The sequence below is a fragment of the Notechis scutatus genome, chromosome 4 (genome assembly GCF_049901735.1).
Source record: "Notechis scutatus isolate UNSWTSFEM ecotype Mainland chromosome 4, rNotScu1.2, whole genome shotgun sequence".
Classification (NCBI taxonomy): Eukaryota; Metazoa; Chordata; class Lepidosauria; order Squamata; family Elapidae; genus Notechis; species Notechis scutatus.
Genome location: NC_142012.1, coordinates 88,280,468 through 88,301,596, shown reverse-complemented (window position 1 = coordinate 88,301,596; position 21,129 = coordinate 88,280,468). Strand labels below are relative to the sequence as shown.

Below are 21,129 nucleotides of genomic sequence, written 5' to 3'. Positions count from 1 at the left end.
ATATATATTGTGTAAAGAAGCAGAAGAAACATGGATCATACGAGTTCGTGCAAGAACATTGCACAAACTGATTGTAAACAACAACCTAACAGTTGCCAGAATGATTCACTGGAATATCTGTAAAAATTATATACCAGTACAGGTAGTCCTTAACTTACAACAGTTCATTTAGTGAATGTACAAAGTTATGTCACTGAAAAAGTCACATGATCATTGCAGCATCCTCATGGTCATGTGATCAAAATTCCAATACTTGGCAATGACACATATTTATGATGCAGTGTCCTGGGTCATGTGATCACTTTTTGTGACCTTTTGACAAGCAGAGTCAGTGGGGAAGCCAGATTTACTTAACAAACTTGTTACTAACTTAACTATTTTAGTGATTCGCTTAACATCTGTGGCATGAAAGGTCATAAAATGGCACAAAATTCACCTGACTGTCTCTCTCAACAACAAATTTTGGGCTCAATTGTGGTTGTATGTTGAAAACACCTGTAATGAAAAATTAGTGAGTTTAAAAATTAATTGAGAATGAGCAGATTAAAATATTGTGAAATTTCTATATGAAAAACTAATAAACGTCTTGGCTCATAACACATCAGATTTAACTGTGGCTGAAAAGAAGACTGTGGATAATTAATGTGGCAATACTAGGGGATAGTAGAATAGAAGTCAAAGAATGGGGGAGGGGAATCACAAAGTATCAAGATCTCAAAATCAGAGTTGAAAAATTACAGCATAAACCAGTTGCAAGGGTCACAGTGGTTATTGACACAATGGGTGCCATACCAATCTTGGAAAATCTGTACATTGACAAAATTTCCATTTGTCAATTACAAAAGGCTATAACTGCTTGAATTTGCATGTATACTATGCCGATGCATTATAATCAGGGATGGGATTCTACCAGTTCGCACCTATTCGCTAGAACCTGTTGTTAACATTCTAAGCAGTTTGGAGAACTGGATGTTACAAGAAATTACTGGCCTAATCCTGTAACGAAGGCAGGAAGGAAACATTCTGGTGTTGCTTACAGAAACTGCCTCTCCATTAACCCTTATTACATTCTTGGCAGGACTAGACTTCCTGTCTCAGGAACTTCTCTGGAGTTTTTCCCTCTCCTTTGCTGGTACTTTGCTTGTGTGGAGTGACCATTCAAAGTTACAATGGCACTGAAAAAAGTGACTTATGACTGTTTTTCACACTTACAACTGTTGCAGCATCCCCACAGTCACGAGAGGCCAGGCGAGGAGATGCATGCCTCAATGTGAGTGATGCTGAGTTGGCCACGCCCAGCCAGTAACATGACCACCAAGCCATGTCCACCCAGTCACATGACCACCAAGCCACGCCCACCAACTAAGCCACGCCCACAGAACCGGTTGTTAAAAAATTTGAATCCCACCACTGATTATAATACAACAACCTAGGTTCTTGGGAAGAACTTGGTGCCTATTAAAGGCAACATCAACTAAAGAACTGGTGGCTGTGACTTCATAATTGTAATAATAATAACCATCCTAATAAGTATAGCTTTATTTAAAAAATGTATTTGACATAAACTAATGAATAACCACATGTTTATTTTTTTCTTAGTTCTTCAAGAATGAAAGAGATAACTAATTGCCTCTGAGCTGAAGATGATTAGTGGGTTCGCTAAAGGGACAAATTGGGCACTTTCCAGGTGAATCTAAGATCTAAAATATGATTTGAGTTTCTTAAGATACATAAATAATACTTTCACAATTTCTACACACACACACACACACACACCCCTATGATTTCCTCTTTAGGGTCCTAACTAGCAAATAGTGCACAGTATTTTCTCTCCAAAGATGTTTTCAGTTCTGAAAAATGTGGTGAGTCCCCTTGTTCCCCATTTTAAACATTGGGGTCAAATGATCATTCAGATGGGTAAATAAACAAACAACAATAGAAAACAAATGCAAAAAGCAAAGTCAAACCACTTCATTACTGTGCCAAGAAAGCATCCCTGGAATTATTAGGATCTGAGCTTATTGTTATCAAATACAGCAGTAAAAAACAGTAAAAATGTTTATTACAAAGTATTCATACATTTTATGGAAGAAATAGCCAACATCTTACCTACATTAGCACATGTGTTAGTTTAAGACATTTACAGCAAATACATTAATAGATTTACAAACAGGCTCACAAACTTGGTTAAAAAAGGAGGAAAAAAATTAAACATTCATCACTGGTGTCAACTGAAACAAGGAGTTTAGAGTAAGAGACTTTCTGCTGTGTAAAGTCTTCTCTATACCTTCTAAGTTCTTGAAGAAGCTTCTTTTCTTTAGTCCATACAAGATGTCAGAATTAGCAGATATCATACTTTGTGCTCTGGAAAGAATGGTATTTTTGAAGCAAAAGATTCACAAAAAAAAGTTTATCCATAGTTCATTATTCATAACAAATGTTCTTAGAAAATATCAAACAACTCCAAAACTTTTAGAAAAAATATTGGCTGTATGTAGGTTGTTCATTCAAAAATCTGTTTAAAAGTCTTACACTTTAAGGTTTCTTTATACAGTCTTATAGTCATTTAGCTTCCAGAAATGTTCAAATATATAAAGGTTATGTTTTCCATGTTTACATGCTGTTCTATAAAGTTACCCAAATCCTTGGAAAACATACTGTACATATTTTTCCAAGTATGGGGGGACATAACCCAATACGCTGTTGCACTGTAACCAGTTTATATCCATCCTGCCTGATCTGGTTAGTTTTCTGGGCCTGAAATAGCCCTTATCCAGAGCTTTGTTACCGTGAAAGGTTCATGACAAGCCAAAAGCAGCCGAAATACTTGTAAATTGCCTCTCTCGGTGCTTGTTTGCCAGTTTAAGGCATTGTAGAATCACACTCTCATCACCTACAACTAGCCTAATCCAGGCTTGTGATTTTGACTTATTAGACTTATTACTTTCATTTATATTCAGCTCAGTTAAGATAACCAAACATATCAAAACCCCAGTAACAACAGTAAACCTTCCTGTTGGTTAACACAATAGAAGAAAATAATGAAAATAAGAATCACATATTGCCAGAGGAGGATCTGCATATTACAATCCTGCATCCCTGAAGAGCAACTGGATATGTGTGACCCTAGATGACATAGCCATTTTATTGTAGCCTTTGTACTCTTTTTCTATTAGCATTTACGTTTGTAGTAACTGAATTTAAAAATACTTTCAGGCTCACCATTTTCTAACTTGAAAGAGGGGTGTAAAGATAAGGGGTTAGGGTTCTGAACCGAAGAAGCGAATCATTTTCAAAGAAAACACCCAAGAAAGTCCAGTTGCTTTTTGGGGAAAAAACACATTTGGGACAACCATGGCCTGCATGATTGAGAAACTCAATCATAGCCAGGTATTGGGGACTTTCCTGAAGGGCAAAAGGGATGTTGGTGACCTAACTTTGGGTAGAGTGCTGTTCCAAAGGAGAGACAGTAACAGAAAAGCCTTGTGATCCCTGACAAAGACAATTCCTCAAGATGGGATTTGAAACATACCCTTCCTACTAGATCTTATCATCGGACAAGCCTGGTCAGGTGTCAAGGCAATAGGGCTTTCGACAACCAACACCTTGATTTGCAACTGAAAGCCAACTGGTAATCAAAGCAGCTGTCACAGTAGTGATGTTACCTGAGCAGTTCAGTAGGCTCAGTTATAGTTTATGGACGAAGTTCAAGGGTAGGTAAAGATGAAAAAAATTAAATTCAACAATTCAATTAACATTTTTCCAGTATACATAACCTTGAAGACCATACTAAGTGTAATAGATGGAGATGTTCAATAGAAATAGCACTCCCATGTTTGCTCTTACCTGGGAGAATCTATCCCACTATCTCCTGTTATACTCTGGTTTTCTGTGCCTTGTAAGTGGTTTTGGTTATGTTGGATTCCCCGATCTAGAGGAGCATCATTTGAGTTATCGAATGACTGTCGCGTTCCCACAAGGTTTGCCTTAATTTCCCAGTCTTTGGATGACAACATCAAGGAAGCTGTTTCCATAGCCACTTTATTTGCTGACTTCTCCCAAATTCTGTCCTCTGCTTCCTGCACCTCACTGAATTCAAGGACATGCCTTTCAGTATTATCAGTTCTCCTGCCTTGATCATACATACCCTCATTCTCTTCATTGTTTTTAGAAGATACTTGATGGCACGTACAAGTTTCTCCTTCCAAGTTCATTTTATCATATTCCCTTAAACTATCCTTTGATTTATTCTGACTAAGAAAACCACTTTCTTCATGTTGGTATGCATCAACTGTATCTGTATCATTTGGGTAGCTTTGAAAGAGATCGGCCTTTTCTTTTCCCAATACTTTCGGACTCACGTCTTCTCTTACGTTATTCCATTTTTCTGACTCCGTTCTATATCGGAGCTGATAACATTTCAATTTGGATGATTCAATTTCTTCTTCCTGGACAAGGTCACCCACTTTTTGATATTGAACTGGATCACCATAAATAAATCCCTCATACTGCGGATTCACAGACTCAAACCATTGGCTTGTGTTCTTGGTCTGCATCTCACTCTTAAAGTCCTTTTGTCTGTGTGCGGCAACAACTTCGGTCTGTTTGAATTGGCAGATAATACCTGCGTCAGTGGGAAGATAGCAATCTGAATGCTGACTTGGTAAACTGCACACGTTTGTTTTATCACAGGGCGTTCGAATAGATTTTTCGGGATACTTTTTCTCTTCTTCATTTTTGAACGTAGCCTGAACGTTAGATGCCTCTTGCATCTCCACTGTATTTTGGGAGTTCGTCCCTCTTTGCAGATTACACTTACAAGTGGCTCTCTCTGCCAAGGATGTGTGCGTGCCATCTGTTCGTAAAGCTTGGCACTGCTGGTGATCTGAGTGTTTCTTCTTCTCAGCTTCAGCTTCACGTTTGGCGGAGAGAGAGACGTTAGCTTTACAGTCCATGGTTCTTGAGGAATCTAAAGACTGGGACCATGAACGACGCCTCTCTGATCTAACAGCCTTGGGGTTTATATCACAATTTTTCTGACTTTTATAACCTTTTGATGACTTGTTCCTTCCATTTGGAGTATCTTGAAATGGATTATTAATTTCCCTTTTACGTAAAAAGTGAGGCTCCACATCTAACGCGTCATCAACCAGCTCTCTACTGCAAACCATCATTTCGCTTGCAAGATGACATAATGGATGTTCAACAGAGTTTGTCAAATTGCCATCAGCCAGTACCAATTCACTGGTTTTATACTTTCCTTGTTTTTCTTTAATATGCTGCCCCTTCCTGTGATACTTTGTGGCTTTATTCTGTTTTTTCCAACTGTGTGCTTTTGAAATATATTTGTGCTTCATTGTTAGTACTTCTGTAGAGGTTCCTTTGCTGATATACTTCTTCTGTTCTTCCATTTTCTGCATTAGTGCTGTATGTTTAGTCAAGTTGTCAACAGTCAATATTGGATTGATCCGCTTTATGATTTCATGTTCAACATCCCGTGGAATGTTCTCCAAATTATCTTCGTCTCTGACCGGCCATTTCTCAGGAGGAAACTGAGCAGAAAATGTAGAGTGGGATTTCTTAGCCTTTTCTTTCTTGGAAGTGTTGCGCCAAAAGAGGCCAAGGCTAAACTTTTTAGCCTTATCTTTTCCCTTGGCGGAAAGGACCGAGTGGGTGATTCCATCAGCAAGTGATTCTGTACTTGGTTTTGGAACTGAAGATCTAGATTCACTGGAATCTTTTTGACTTTTCCCGTTTGGCTCCTGGCTAATTAATTCCTGACATTTTGTTGGTTTTACTTCATTGTGGCCAAGGAAACAGGAACAGGATCTACAATGGGATACAACAGGCAAAGGATCTGGTGCCAGCTCTGTAGCATCTTCCATGCTTACCAAGTATGTGAAAGAAGGCTCGGGAAGGCATTTGTCTTCCAGCAAGGCCCTCTTGTTGCTCTTTGTAGTGTTATTAGAGATAAAATAGGTATTTGGGGTTACTATGAAGTATCCTTCCCCAGTATGGTATATCTTTCGCTCTTTAATTAGCATCCCAAGAGTACTGTAGAGAATATCGTGGGTGGGAGTTGCAATACCTAGAATAATAAGGATAATAATTTTTATTAGAATTCATTCAACATTTAAAATATTTTTGATTCTGGCCATATTCGCCTTCACAGTAAATTATGAAAAAGCCCCTATGATGATATAATCCTATGTTTTTCCCCCAGAATTAAATGTCATTGGTTTCAATAAGGTCTTCTTTATTCCTAAATACTGTACATACATTGTCTTTAGAAAATGAAAAACGAATTTGAAACCCTTAACTGCGCATAACTACGTTTCCTAATCAAAAAGATCAAATAAAGAGTTTTAAGATGATATTATTCCCCCACTATGTGATAGGCTGTCATTCCCACTGGCCATGCTGTCTATTTGAGGATAAGAATTGTGTCACAAAGAAAATCAAGTAACAGAAGGCCGTGAACAAATTAATATCAGAAAAAGTTTGCCATTGGAAAAATGTGGTAAAGCATACACTATAAGCTGTGCTTTGGCTCTGAATTCAAAAAAATGCAAGTCAAAGATGCATTCACAAAGCTACAAGACTCACCTGAACAGAGCGCATTCATAAATTGCTACCAATGATGAAATCTAGGCCTTTAGCCTACCTTTAGGCTGAAGGAGGGAGGTAACCCTCTCTGGAAGCTGATTTGGGATCTGTTAAATAACAAGTTATATTTTCTGGAGGGAAAGCAGGCAGATCCTTCAACTGGAGTATAAAAATGTCTTGAGGAGGCTAGAATATAATTTCATTTATTGCAATGCAACTGTACTAATAGAACTGATCTGTAATTTATACACTGTACTAACGTTACATTTGGTATCTCACTGGAAAAAATATAAGGCTTTCTTTTTTTTACCAGCACAATTTTTGCTATAAAAATGCCTAAATACAGGTAAGTATACAGTTTAAGAAGAAAACTATCTGGACAATCCAACAAGGAATAAAGATTGCTTGTTGAAGATACTGAGTTTGACTACACTGATGAAAAAGAAATGAGTTATATAAAATGGAGTATCTTGACCAGAATTTTAAACAAAAAGCACTTTCATATTTATTTACCGTATTTGCCGGCGTATAAGACGACTTTTTGCCCTAAAAACATGCCTCCAAGTGGGGGTCGTCTTATCGCCGGTAAATCATTGTCACCGGTGCAAGAGCGACGGGGCGGAGCTCCGCAACTTGCGAAGCCCCTTCAAGCCCAGCCGAAGTCTCTCTTCCTCCTCCTCCTCCCACCCACCCACCCACCCTCCGCCCGGCTCGGGCGCTTGCGGAGGCCAATCTGGAGGTGGGGTGGGGTGGAGAGGAGGGTCTCTGGCGGGGCCGCCGCCCAGCCAGCCCGAGCCGCGTAATGGCCCGGGGAGTGGGGGGGAGAAGGTGGTGGGGGTGGACTGTGGCGCCCTCCTTCTGGGCAGCGGGCGGGGCGGCAATTTGCTCCTCCGCTTCTCCCTCCCTCTTTGAAAGACCGGGAGGGCTGTGCTTGGGGCGGGGGGGTGTCCTCAGGAAGTTCCTGATGGGACCCCGCTGGGCAGGGCCACCCGGCTCCCGAGCTGCTTTCCAGGGTCCCCTTGGGAAAAAGGGTCCGGTGGGCGTGGAAGAAGGCAAGCGCCCTCCTCCCGCCCCCTGTCCCGTCCCCGTCCCTCCTCTTGTCCCCTCCTCCCCTCCCGCTTAAGAGAGAAAGATCTGCCTCCCCTGCACCGAGCTTCCACCCGGCGCCGCGTCTCCCGGCCAGCGCGCGCTGCGACTTGGGAACCGGCCAAGCGACTTTAAAACCGAGCGGAGGCCAGAGATAGCCGGAATTACCCTCCACACCACACACACACACACACACACAGAGAGAGAGAGAGAGAGAGTTGGCAGCTGTCCATCCCCACCCTTGGAGTCCCGATGGCACGCACGCGGGGCTGTCACAAAGAAAGGGAGAGGAATTGAGTGCCAGCCTGAGAAAGGCGAAGCTGCCTCTCTAAAGCATTTTGGTGGCTTTGTAAGTTTGGGGAAAGGGGTTGGGGGTGTCAATCAAGAATTATATCCAGAATACCCCAAGTGTTACAACTTACTGTATTTGCCGGCGTATGGAGACGACTTTTTGCCTTGAAAAGCATGCCTCCAAGTGGGGGGTCGTCTTATACTGCGAGTATATAACAAAAACTATATTTTGAGTGGAAATGTTGGGGCTCGTCTTATACGCCCAGTCGTCTTATACGCCGGCAAATACGGTATTTATTGAATTTATATTGCCGCCTATTCACCCATGGCAACTATTAAAAACAAATTTTCCCTTTTGGGTTGTACACCTTCAAACTTTTATATGGAACAATTGTATACTCAGGAGTCCAACGTGGTGTAGATCAGGGCTCTCCAACCTTGGCTACTTTAAGACTTGTGGACTTCAACTCCCAGAATTCCTCAGCCAGCAAAGCCACAAGTCTTAAAGTGGCTAAGGTTGGAGACCCCGGCGTAGATTTTATCTTTAAATGCCAGTAGTAGGATGCTTTCTCCCAGTTGGACAACAGTGGGCAGCAAATACATAATAAACATTGCAAATAACCTACTAAGTAAACCTTAGCTTCTTCTAATCTAATGGAAGCTTGTGATTAGTTGACCTGTTCACTGCATGTTCCATTAACTCTGAAATTCTTTTAAAAGTATCAAGCAGAAGAACCACAGTCCTTCACCAGACAAGTTACTGGAACTGCTTTGGGGGTTAGGAAACAAAACTGGTTCGTCAATTCTAGGATTATTGAACTACAAAAATCTGAGTGGAGATAGAAGCAAACGAACTTTACTCCTTCTTGTCAGAACAAAGAGGTTCTCATTTCAAAAGATATTGGCTGTGCTCCCTGAACCATCTGCTAGTCCCGGACTTGATAATTCAGTGACCCCTGGGTCAGATAACATGCTTTCTTGACTTGAATAGCTGTCCATCTCACATATATGATTCTAGATGACTCACAACAGTTAAAACCAACAAAAAGTAGAAATAAATGCAACAAATGCACAACTGTATTAGAAACACTATTAAAACCTCAAACACAAAAATGATCACAGTCACCAGGCGAGCACCAATCATACGCCCCATTCAGTACAGGTAGTCCTCGACATACAACCATTCTCTCAGTGACTGTTCAAAGTTACAACAGCATTGAAAAAGTGATTTATGATCATTTTTCATATGACCATTGCAGTACCCTCATGGTCACATGACCAAAATTGGCAACTGGCATGTATGTATGATAGTTGCAGGGTCTTGGGGTCACGTGGTCACCTTATGCAACCTGATAAGCAAAGTCTGGGAGGAGCCAGATTTACTTATTAACTCTGTTACTAACTTAATGACTGTAGTGATTAACTACGGTGGCAAGAAAGGTTGTAAAATGAGGCAAAGCAACTGTCTTGCTTAGCAACAGAAAATTTTGGCTCAATTATGATTGGTGTCAAGGACTACCTGTACAATGATTTGCAAGCTCGTCACTGCTAACAGTTTTTCCTAAAGTCTAAAAGGGCAGGGGGCCAATCTGAATTTCAAGGGAATGATGTTCCAAAGGAAAAGCACTAGAGCAGAAAAGAGCCCGTCGGATGACACCCCTTAATAGATGGAAATGTCATCCTTCAAGACTCCTTTCTTTCGCTATCTTTTCGGCTGCCATAGTAGCGGGGTGGGTGGGTGAATCAATTGGGCTTTGTGGAGTGGGAAATGTGCTGGAGGTTTTAGAGAATGAACTGTATAACTTGGGGAAAACTTTATTGTGTATGCTTATTTGCTTGCTTACTGCAGCTCTTTATCAAACTAGGCCAAGGTCAACGGCCAGATGTCTGCATCACCACCTGAAGATGCCCCACATGATATTATACACATCTTCGATTGGATGAACCGTTTGAACTATGGTGGGTGGGAATGTTGCCATCACTTTGTATATGTGTTTTCCATGTGTAAATCCTCAGATCTAGAATTCTTTTGATGCTACCACTTGATTTCCAGCAAAAGTCCCTTTTCTCTATAACAATGGAGTCTAAGAGTGTCCTTCTTGGATTTTGAATGGAGCACCATCTGACAGGAACCTATAACATGCCTCGCCTGCTGGATCTGATGGGACAGGGAGATGTAACCAGGGAAGGATACTCCCTCAAATCTCAGTCTCATGCCACATATGGCTTTATACATCACCTTTCAGCATCTGGAAGCACTTTGCAGTCAGTGGACCAATTTTCTTGAGTTACTGCTGGGTAGACTGCTGAGAGAGGGCCAAAAACCGGGGAGAGGAGAAGGATGTTGACATGTCTTTTGCTGGAAATGAGCAGTTCTTCCCATCACAGTGTATGCGAAGAGGCTACGCATCTCTGCATGCTCACTGATGATACAACAGTGGTGGGACTTATCTCCGCTGGGGATGAGTCTGCCTATCGAGATGAGGTGGACCGGTTGCTTTCGTGGTGTGGAGACAACAACTTGGTCCTCAACACCAATAAGACCAAGGAGCTTATAGTGGACTACAGAAGGAACAGATCAGACATTCAGTCCTTGCTTGTCAATGGAGACTGAGTGAGGCAAGTGGCCAGTTTTAAGTTTCTGGGTATTACCATAAAAGAGGACCTGACCTGGGGTGCTCACATTGCAGCTCTGGTCAAAAGGGCCCAGCAGAAATTATATGACCTGAGGCTTCTCAGAAAACAACTGAATGAAAAACTGATGGTGACCTTCTACAGCTGCACCATAGAGAGCATTTTAACATACTGCACCTCTGTGTGGTTTGCCAATTGCACAGTGGCAGATAGGAAAGCACTCCAGAGGGTTAATGTCATTGCCCAGAAGATCATTGGTTGCCCTCTCCACTCTTTGGAAGAGCTTTATAGCTCCCACTGCCTTAAGAAAGTTCAAAACATTCTTAAAGATCCATCTCATCCTAGGAACCCTTTTTTTGAACTAGTACCATGTGGCAGATGGTACAGAATAATAAAAACAAGGACAAATAGGCTTAAAAACAGCTTCTTTTCCAGGGCAGTAGCTCTTTTGAATTCTGCTGTATAGTGCAGCGTTGGTGAGATGTCGGGGTTTCTGGTTCAATGTGTGAAGGATGTGTGTTCGTGTTTATTTTCATGGTCATGATGTGCACTGAAGATGGTGTTTGATTTTGTTGTAGAGGTGCAATGACAATAAAGTAAACTAAACTGGATACAGATGCATTATATGTATCTTGGGAAGAGCTGGTGTCACTTTGAGGCCTAAGCTCCAAAAATGCAAGACAGCTTCAAATGTGTATTTCCAGGTTTATAACTCTTAGGATGACACAAAGCAAGTTAGAAGACATTGTTTTACATTTTAATATGCAAAAGGAATTAAAATGGCTTTCCCAATCCCTGGCAGAATCTAGCATTTCACTCTTCTCATTGCAGCCTAAACTGAAAGTTTATATTCAATATCCGCAACCCTCGATTTAGCCCATTACCTGGGTAGTATTTTCCCAACTGATGCAGTAAAGCTTCCTGTGTAACTGTAATATGAGCTGCATTCATATCAGATATAGCACAACACAAGACCTCTGCCAAAGGAACAAACTGAGACTGGGAAATTGGATTCATATGCACTGGAGAGACATCACCTACAATGAAGAGAGAGAGAAAAAGGGGGCGGGGGTGAAGGAGACACAAGAAAAACATTAATTTTTGTACTTTTGAATAATTTGTTGTCCCCCCCCCCCCCAATTCATTCAAAAGCTAAGCTTTAAAGTTAGTCTGAGAAAAATCATCAGAAAATAGCTAGATATTGAATTGTGATGAATAATAAATTTTGGAGAAGAAAACCCCAAAAACATTAACCTCAGACTGTCTACTATTGACCTCACCCCTTTCCTAAGAGGCCTGTAGGGCATGCATAAGCGCACCAATCATGCCTACCGTCCCTGTCCTATTGTTTCTTTTATTTTTTATTTTTCTTATGTGTGTCCATGTATTCATAACTATGTTTTTACTTATACCTATTATCTTTTAAGCAATTGACAAATAAAAATAAATAAATAAATATAATAAATCAAATATTAACAAAAACCCACAGCCAGTTCTGCAGGAAAAGATTGCAGCCGAGCACAACAACCTTTTGAAATGAGATTGTGATGACATGTCAAAATTAAACATTTGAGGAGGAATAATTGTTTACATTTTGCTGAATTGGTTAAGGGTAAGAATTGGAGTAGGAAAGTCTTCTGAGGGGTCCTTGATGCTCTCTGAGCTTGATTGTTTTCTTGCAGATGTTTCATGAGGTAATATTAGCAGTGCTGATAGGGAGTGTTGTTTGTTTATATTCTAAACCTAACATCAGACCAACAATCAAGAAGTAAACAATACCCAATCAAGGGACTGCCAAACAAAGTAAACAGTAAATAGCCCAACCAAAGAACCACCAAGATCTCACCCACCAATACTGAGAGGGCAAATAGAATATAAATCAAGAACAAACCCCACTTCTTACTACCACTGATGATGGTTAATGAAATGTCTGCAAGAAAACAACCAAGCTGTCATGCCCCTGGTGGAGACGGACTCTGAGGAAGAGGAGGAACAGCCAACAGGGAGTGGGAGTGTGGCTCCAGAGGTGGTAGAGGAGGCTGGGAAAGGGCAGAGGCCGACTGAGCAGTCAGAGGAGGACCCAGGCCCATCCCCTATTCATCTTAGGGCATGCAGGGAGGAGAGGATCAGGGTAAAATGTGGTCGACTCTGGACGAGAGGGCCTTGATCCTCTTCATGGGTTGCAGGTGTGAGATCTGCATAAAAGGTTGGACCTGTGTGCTAACAGGCGCTGGAGACAAATTAGTGTTTTATTCCTAAACAAGGTTTATCTTGGTTGGCGTTCTTCCAATGGACTGTCTCTGCTTATCTTCCTGAAGTTGGCAATTATCTATCCTGGTCTGTCTTGGAACTTTATTCAATGCGGCTTGTTTTTCGTTTTTGCTTCGTTGTCGGCTCTTTGACTTTGAACTGTGTTTCTTTCCTTTGAAATGTTATTTTGAAAATAGTTTATTCCTCCACTGTGAACAATTAAACAGTGAAGCCAAGTTGAAGGCATTAAAGGACTTTTAGTTCTGTTTTGGGTTTTGTTATATTTCTGATATATTCTGGGTCATCACACAAGCTCAGAGAGCACCGAGAATCTCTCATTTGAACTCTGAGCTACAAATATTTTTCTCCGGTGGTAGAAAGCCTCTTAGAGGCAAACTACTTCCAGACTACAACCTACATAGTTCTCATCATGTGAAAAATAACCCCGAACTGCATTGCCATTTTACAACTTTAAAAATGCCAATTTTTCAGTTGTGCGATTTTTTTTGAGGAAAGATTTCTACAAGGTTTGAAGAGCAAGAATGGATGTGGCCTGTCATTCAGAGACATGCCACATTCACTTTCATTTTTAATTTTGCAATCAGTAAAAAAAGCAGCTATCTTTAGAATGGACATACAATCCACCTTCCCTTAAGCCCCCAGAGCTATACAGGATAGGTTAGATATATAGGATAGGCTCCCATGTAGGATGAAATTGGTCATGTACCGCTTCCTGGAGGGACCCAGGTAGTGGACAATCTCCTCAGGTTGTTGGGCCTACCCACTTCTATATTATATCCATGCCCCTCCTGATGGGTGAAGGGCATCTAGGAGATAACTTGCTGTTCAGTCTAAGCCAGGGGTGTCCAACCTTGGCAACTTTAAGACTTGTGGACTTCAACTCCCAGAATTCCTCAGCCAGCTTCACTGGGAATTCTGGGAGTTGAAATCCACAAGTCTTAAAGTTGCCAAGGTTGGACACCCCTGGTCTAAGCACTGTATCTGCTTCTTTCAGAGAGGAAGTAAAGGAAGAGATGTCTATTTGCTGAACAAATGGTTGTTAAGCAAGGACTAATGACCATTTGAAGGATAAATTCTATATAAACGTTCCAACAACATTTTTGAGGATCAAGACCTTGATAGCCCGTACCATTAATGCCCTGTAAATAATAATCTAATGTCTATCTCAAAGATGCTTTTTCAAAAAGGCAACTGGACTGTTTTTTCCTTGAGGAGGAAGGAAATGTTTCGCTTCTCATCCAAGGAAGCTTTATCAGTTGTGATGGTGATGGAAGGATAGGTGCTGACCCTTGAGATTGGATGGTGGGGGGTGGTGGAAGGATAGGTTCTGGCAGGATGGTGGGAGGGGGAAATGGAAGGATTTTATTTCTTAGAGGTCAGAGACAGTGCTAAGGACCAGAACCTTTCCATTCTCCCCTCCCTTAATCCTGTCAGAACCTATCCTTCCATCCTGACCACCACCATCACAACTAAATGAAAAGCAAAAAGTTTTCTTCTTCTTCCTCAAGGAAAAAACAGACCAGTTGCCTTTTTTGAAAAAGTACCTTTGACCCGGATGACTTAGAACAAGGGTCTCCAACTTTGGCAATGTTAAGACTTGTGGGCTTCAACTGGGAGTGTGGCTCCAGAGGTGGTGGAGGAGGCTGGGGAAGGGCAGAGGCCGGCTGAGCAGCCAGAGGAGGACCCAGGCCCATCCCCTATTCATCCTACAGCATCCTGACCCCTGACTTAGAATTTCCACAGACAATCTAATGTCTATGTGTTCAATTTCTCGTAATGAATTTGAAATTCTTGGAAAGATATGACTAGGTGTGTATGACTGATGAGTCCTAATATAAGATTCGACTAGAAATTCTAGATCAAGAAAACCATGAATTACGCTGTCTTCGGTCTGATCTAAGTATAGTATATAAAATCATACATTGCAATGACTTGCCTGTCAATGAATACTTCAGCTTCAACCATAACAACACAAGAGCACACAATAGATACAAACTCAAGGTAAACCGCACCAAATTTGATTGCAGAAAATACGACTTCAGCAACAGAGTGGTCAATGTCTGGAATACTCTCCCTGACTCTGTGGTTTCTTCCCCAAACCCCAAAACTTTAGACTGTCTACTATTGACCTCACCCCTTTCCTAAGAGGTCTGTAGGGGGCGTGCATAAGCGCACCAACATGCCTACCGTCCCTGTCCTATTGTTTCTTTTTCTTATATCTACCCATTTCATGTATTCATAACTATGTATATACTTATACCTATTATCTTGTAAGCGATTGACAAATCAAATAAATAAATAAAAATAAATAAATAAAGATGAACCTTGTTATATGTTCTGCCTCCTGCTGGTCAAGAGAAGTTTTGAAAGCAGTTGCATATGTGAAGTTAGACATCTGTAGTTATGGGTAACTGTTCAACTCCACATCTTTCAACTTTCATGAAAGAAATAATGTAGGCAAATACATTTATTCAAATCCTTAGCCCAGAAGTGCATGTTATTTCAGGTTTCTACCCTGTTTCTCCAACAATACGGCCTCCCCCAATAGGAAGTCCCAGCATGTTTTATAGGCATGAAATGAAATTAAACCCCTCCCCCCAAATTAAGACCTATATTAAAACATGTGAAATGGGGGAAATGGCAGGGGGCTTGCCGTTAGGAAGTACTTTTGTTGCACACCCGGATATGGTGCTGCCTGCGTTGACCCGATACGAAGTGCCCCACCAACGCCGAGGTCAACATCCAAGCCGTCGTCGCCCACCCGAAGATGCAAGGAGGGAATTAAGTCACCCGAAAAGACAGCCTAGCCATTTTTTCGGGGCTCAAAAAAAAATAAGACCCAGCCTTATTATATGAGAAACACGGTATTTATTCTGTATATATTTTAAAAACATCCACCTGACAGAGGGACCATTAAAGTCTCTCTTGAAATTATATGAAGCGTGCAACCTACATGTTCACTTAGAGATTGTTATAAGACCCTTTCTAAGATAGGCAAGCAACATGATACAATTTGGAGTCAGAAGTTACAGCAAAGCTAATCTTCCAAAACAGCTCTGACAATTTACAGCCAAGCACTTGAAAAACAAATCTCTGAGATCATTTTTCTTAAATCAACAAAAACAAAAGTCCCTTTTGGAGAAGCTGTTAAACAGTTCTTGACCTCTGTTTTACCAAGTGCTGCTCTTGTGTTTAACAGAATGCCTTCCGAGAGGTTCCGGGGAATAACTTCCTCAGTGATGTTGCTAGGTTACTCCCATCAGGGATATAAATCAGGGTCAGCTTGCTTTGTATGAAAGAGAAGCCCTCCCGCGCACACAGAGAACTGATTATTGTAAACAGAACTGGTTTCACGTTTACCTGGAAAGGACACCTCAAATGTTTTTATTCTTTCCATGTGATTTATTTTCTGAGCACTGTATTGTAAAAATTCCTTACAATAGGAAGTTAACAAAATATCAGAATAACAGAAGGGACCTTGGAAGCCTTCTATTAGTCCAACTCCCTGCTCAAACAGGAGACCCTATACCATTTCAAACAACACAAGAGCACACGACAGATATAAACTAAATGTAAACCACTCCAAACTCGATTGCAGGAAATTCGATTTCAGCAACCGAGTGGTCAATGTCTGGAACTCACTACCTGATTCTGTTGTCACCTGCTCAAACCCCCACTCCTTTACCCTCAAACTAACCTCTATTGACCTCACCCTATTCCTTTTTTTAAATATACATTTTATTTGGGTTTTCACAAAAACATAATACAAATAAAACATCTTTTTTTTTTTTAGAATAGCATGATCCTGGGTTATCACTTCATACAGACACAACCTCAATTTCATATTGATCTTTGTGTTCTATTCCATATCTTATTACTATTTTAACATTTTCTCCATAATTTTTCCCCTCCCTTGGTTTTCTCAACTTTATTTTTAATTATCTCATATCTAAATCCAATTATATATCTTTTTCTAAGTTTAAATGTCTTTCCATTCCTACGGGGTCTGTAAGGGGCGTGCATAAGCGCACAATCGTGCCTACCGTCCCTGTCCTATTGTCCCCAATTATTAGTTCCTATTTTTTGTATTTAAACTTACGTTTATTCTTGTTTCTGTTACATTGTAAGCTTTTGACAAATAAAATAAATAAAATAAATAAAAATAAATAAATAAGTGGCTGTCCAGTATATTCTTAAAAACCTCCAAAGATGGAGCATAGGCCTGAATCTTAACAGAGCAGAACAATTTTGTCTGCCTCAAAGCCCCCTTCCTTTGCCCAGCGTCTATCACTGGACAGAAGTCATATCAGGTCCTTCCATCATTATTTACAAACCAAAATTCCAAAATGTTACTAAATCCAATCTTTTTCTCACCAAATAACAACATGGATCAAGGGGGAGGAAATAGATTAGCCGGAACATTTCAAAATACATCATGGAAATGGAGAGCTTAATGAACAACATCAACTATTTTATGGATTCATATCTACGTCTGCAAATGTTAAGTTTTCCTACTAAGTCTCCATTTCTTACTGATATCACATAAGCAAACTCCAAGTGATTTCTTTTCGGAGGGAAAAAAGGGGTTCCTTCAAAAAAATTTTTTTCCAATATTCATAAAAAAGAAATCAGCCAGCTTTCTTTCTGAACAAATTTCAATTAGCATCTCTTCCCCACTTCAACAGTCCTATATGCTTGAATAATGTAGCATCAAAAAATTATATAGGAAGAAGTGGTGCTAAATATATACTGCTTATCATCAACTTAAGGAAGAAATGAAACACGTAACTTATCTTTAAAGCTTACCAAGAATATTTTTTTTGGCCTTGAGAAAGAGCAAACTTGTCATTCATGACAGAAACCAAATCCAAGTCCTGCTGATTGTTAAAATACTGGGGGGTGGGGGGAGGAGAAGAGGGATTTGTTTACTGAAACAATCCTCGACAACTTGCCAAAAATTAATGTATAATTGATGCACAAATGATTTTACCCATTTTTATACAACCCAGCTAATTGTTTGCATACACAAAACCAGCGAACATGTTTTCGGGGCATAGAGTGAAACTCAAATGTGGGAAAGTCATTTTCTTTACAGGGGTCAGATTAAAAAAACACACAGTGAACAAAAAGTCTCTAGACACACTTTACCCACATAAAGAGATGTTTTGTTCTACTCCCTGAAATTTGAGCTTTACTGGATTTAGCAGTGCCTTGAATGAGCAGATATTACATTTCTATTTTTTAATTCAAATTAAAATGTGGCATAACTCAGGTCTTCAGCGTTCTGATCAACAGATCTGTCCTACGTGGGAATTCAGTGTCACCTTTTCAAATCAAAGGTAAATACTGGTTACATTTAAGACTAAATTCTGGCGCTTCCAAAAAGACCTTGTATTATGATCAGTACCTGATTACAATTTTGTCACAGAGTTCCAATAAGAAAGTAGCATTCTTTGGTCTTTGGCCTATTTGTAAAACCTTTTTTTTAATCATTTTTTTCCTCGAGATAATAAATTCAGACAGAAATATCAAAATTTCAGCTGTACAAGAGTATGCTGCCTCTTATACAATTTCAAGAAATCACAATTTCTTCCTGCCATTGCACCCTCAAACTGTACACCTGAAGATATTTCAAAAGCAGTCTAGTGAAATAAAAGTTAAAAACACATATGATTAATCCAGATCTAAAAGAGATATCTGAAGGTTACTGGAGTCAGAGTCAACCTCACAGTAAGAATTAAAGGCATCAAAGATATCCATACTTTTGAAGACATATATTTCCAGTTCTGAACTTCCATCTTAATGGGATGTCCCTCTCCCCCAAAAATGGGAGGAGGGGGAGTACTGGAGGAAAGGGAAATAAACAGGAGATAATTAAAGGGTGATGAAACTGCTGCTGGGTGACCTTGGGCCAACCCTTTCCTCACCTGTAGGAAGAAGTAGGAGACCAAGGCAAACCATTTCTGAAAATGCTGCCAAGAAAACTTCAGGGACTTGTCCAGGCAGGCGCTAAGACTCAAAACTGACTTGAAAGCACACATACATATTAAAGAATCTATTATAAGTCACATTTTATATACAACATAAAGGCAAAGCTTTTCTATAAATCTTTGCTTAGAAAGAAAATTAAACATTCGAAATCCCACTGAAATGGATGGGATTTAAATTATTTATAAGAAGCTTGTGCTAGGTAGCTACAATTAACTTATAATAAGTATCTCAGTGGATTTTAATAATTTACTGTAGTTTAGGACCATATGTAACTAACATTTTAATAGCTACTACTAAGTCCCTTGCGTTCACCGAATTCGCAATTTTGAACAGCTTCTTAAATCAGAAAGCCTATTTATTATATTACCTCCCAGTCCTCTAGCTGCTTGAGAAGTTTACATGGAGGTATAATGTTTCCTTCCAAGTCTGGCCTGGTCTAGGACTGTGATAGCAAACCTGTGGCACGCAGAGGCCTTTCTGTGGGCATGCAAACTGTCGCCCCAGCTCAGCTCCACTGTGCACGAGCACGTGCCTCCCGCCAGCCACCTGGTCTTTGGGTCTCTGCCACGCATGCGTGGGAGGAGGGGCGCATGCATGGGGTGGGGTGCATGCTTGGGGATGCATGCACATGCATGGGGGCAGGGCGCATGTGTGGGGAACATGCACGCATTGCATTTTGGGGGTGCGCATGCACAAGCTTTGGGCACTCGGTGCTGAAAAAGTTAGCCATCACTGGTCTAGGGGCACAGATGAAAACTAAAGATTGGAATAAATATCTTTATTATCATCATTCACTACTCAGTGGAGGTAGTCATTGACTTACATTCACAATTAGGACCGGAAATTCCATTGCTAAGGGTTGTGGTTATTAAGTGAGCTATTACAAAACCATTATCGATTTTATGACATTTTTGCCATGGTCGTTAATCAGACCAGGCAGTCATTAAATGAATCCAGATTCTTGGTTTGTCAGAAGCTGGCTGGGAAGATTGCAAATAGTGATCCCTTGTAAATACATGCCAGGTGATGTTACTGCAGGGACGCTGTGACGATTGTAAATGCAAGGAAACTGGCCATAAGTTATTTTTTTCAGTGCACTGTAACTTCAGTTGCTAAACCAGTGGTCCCCAAACTTGGCAACTTTAAGACTTGTGGACTTCAACTCCCAGTATTCTGGGAGTTGAAGTCCACAAGTCTTAAAGTTTCTATTCTGACCCAGGCTTCATCAAACGGAACTAATATCAAACTTGTTGTAAAAGCAAAACCTATTTTATTGCAACGCTCGGAATTACTTTCATTCCCAGCCAGAACTAATTATAAATAGTTCCCCAAGATAAATACACTCCTTTCAGTACTGTGGAATGTTGCCAAAAACAGAAGTATCCAATTAAGTATAACAGAAACCAACCAAAGTACCAGAAAAAACTAACCAGAGTACAGAGCTTCAAGGAGGACTCGGAATATATCGAACGACTTTGCTTCCTGCAAAGTTTTCGTCATCGAGGTCTGATTTTTATCCCTTATGGGACAGGCAATCACGTCCCAGCCTTACTCCCAAGTCGCTCCTTCTGTTTCAGCTGCTGTCGCCTTCTAGCAGTTCTGCACACACGTGCATTGGGAACAGGCTCCCCTGGGTCCTCCGCTTCGCTGCTGCCAGACTCCGAAGGCAGCACCCCACTCTCAGATGGTCCTGGCCCAGAAGTGGTATTCAGCAGGTTCAGACCAGTTCTGGAGAACCAGTAGCGGAAATTTTGAGTAATTCAGAGAATCGGCAAATCCCACCTCTGACTGGAGATTTTAGTCTCCTTCCCCTGCCATGCCCACCAAGCCACACCCACAGAACCGATAGTAAAAAAATTTGAATCCCATTACTGTCCTGGCCCCATCCCTGCATCGGACACAGGACTCTCATCCAAGTCCTCGCCAGACTTCCTGACTGGTCCCCTTTCTTCCTCACTGTCCGATACCTCTGCAGGCTGCACCGGCTGTCGGCAAACCACAACAGTTGCCAAGTTTGGAGACCTCTGTGCTATACAAATGGTTGTAAGTCAGTGAGTATCCTTATATCGTAGCGCAGTTTATTTGAACTGATGCTTCCTTTCCCCCCCCTACATAGCTGTTGCCTGTGTTTTTTTCATCCAATCGTCAATACACTATTTGTATTTTTATTTACGTATTAGATATACTATACATCTTTTTTTTCAAGAGTTCAATGTAACATAACATTTCCTTCTCCCCTTTTTCCCTACA

General features: G+C 40.7%; 1 protein-coding gene across 1 annotated transcript in view; it reads right to left on the bottom strand.

Moving 5' to 3' along the window:
• Positions 1-2,044: 2,044 nt before the first annotated feature.
• The window catches only part of STOX1 (storkhead box 1), a 41,638-nt gene continuing 22,553 nt past the window's right edge, over positions 2,045-21,129 (bottom strand). The window contains exons 2-4 of the mRNA XM_026672818.2: positions 11,502-11,654; positions 3,847-6,088; positions 2,045-2,364 (exon numbers count right to left, since the gene is read on the bottom strand). Coding sequence (XP_026528603.2) covers positions 2,208-2,364; positions 3,847-6,088; positions 11,502-11,654 — 2,552 coding nt within the window. The 3' untranslated portion in view covers positions 2,045-2,207. The remainder of the gene's footprint in view (positions 2,365-3,846; positions 6,089-11,501; positions 11,655-21,129) is intronic.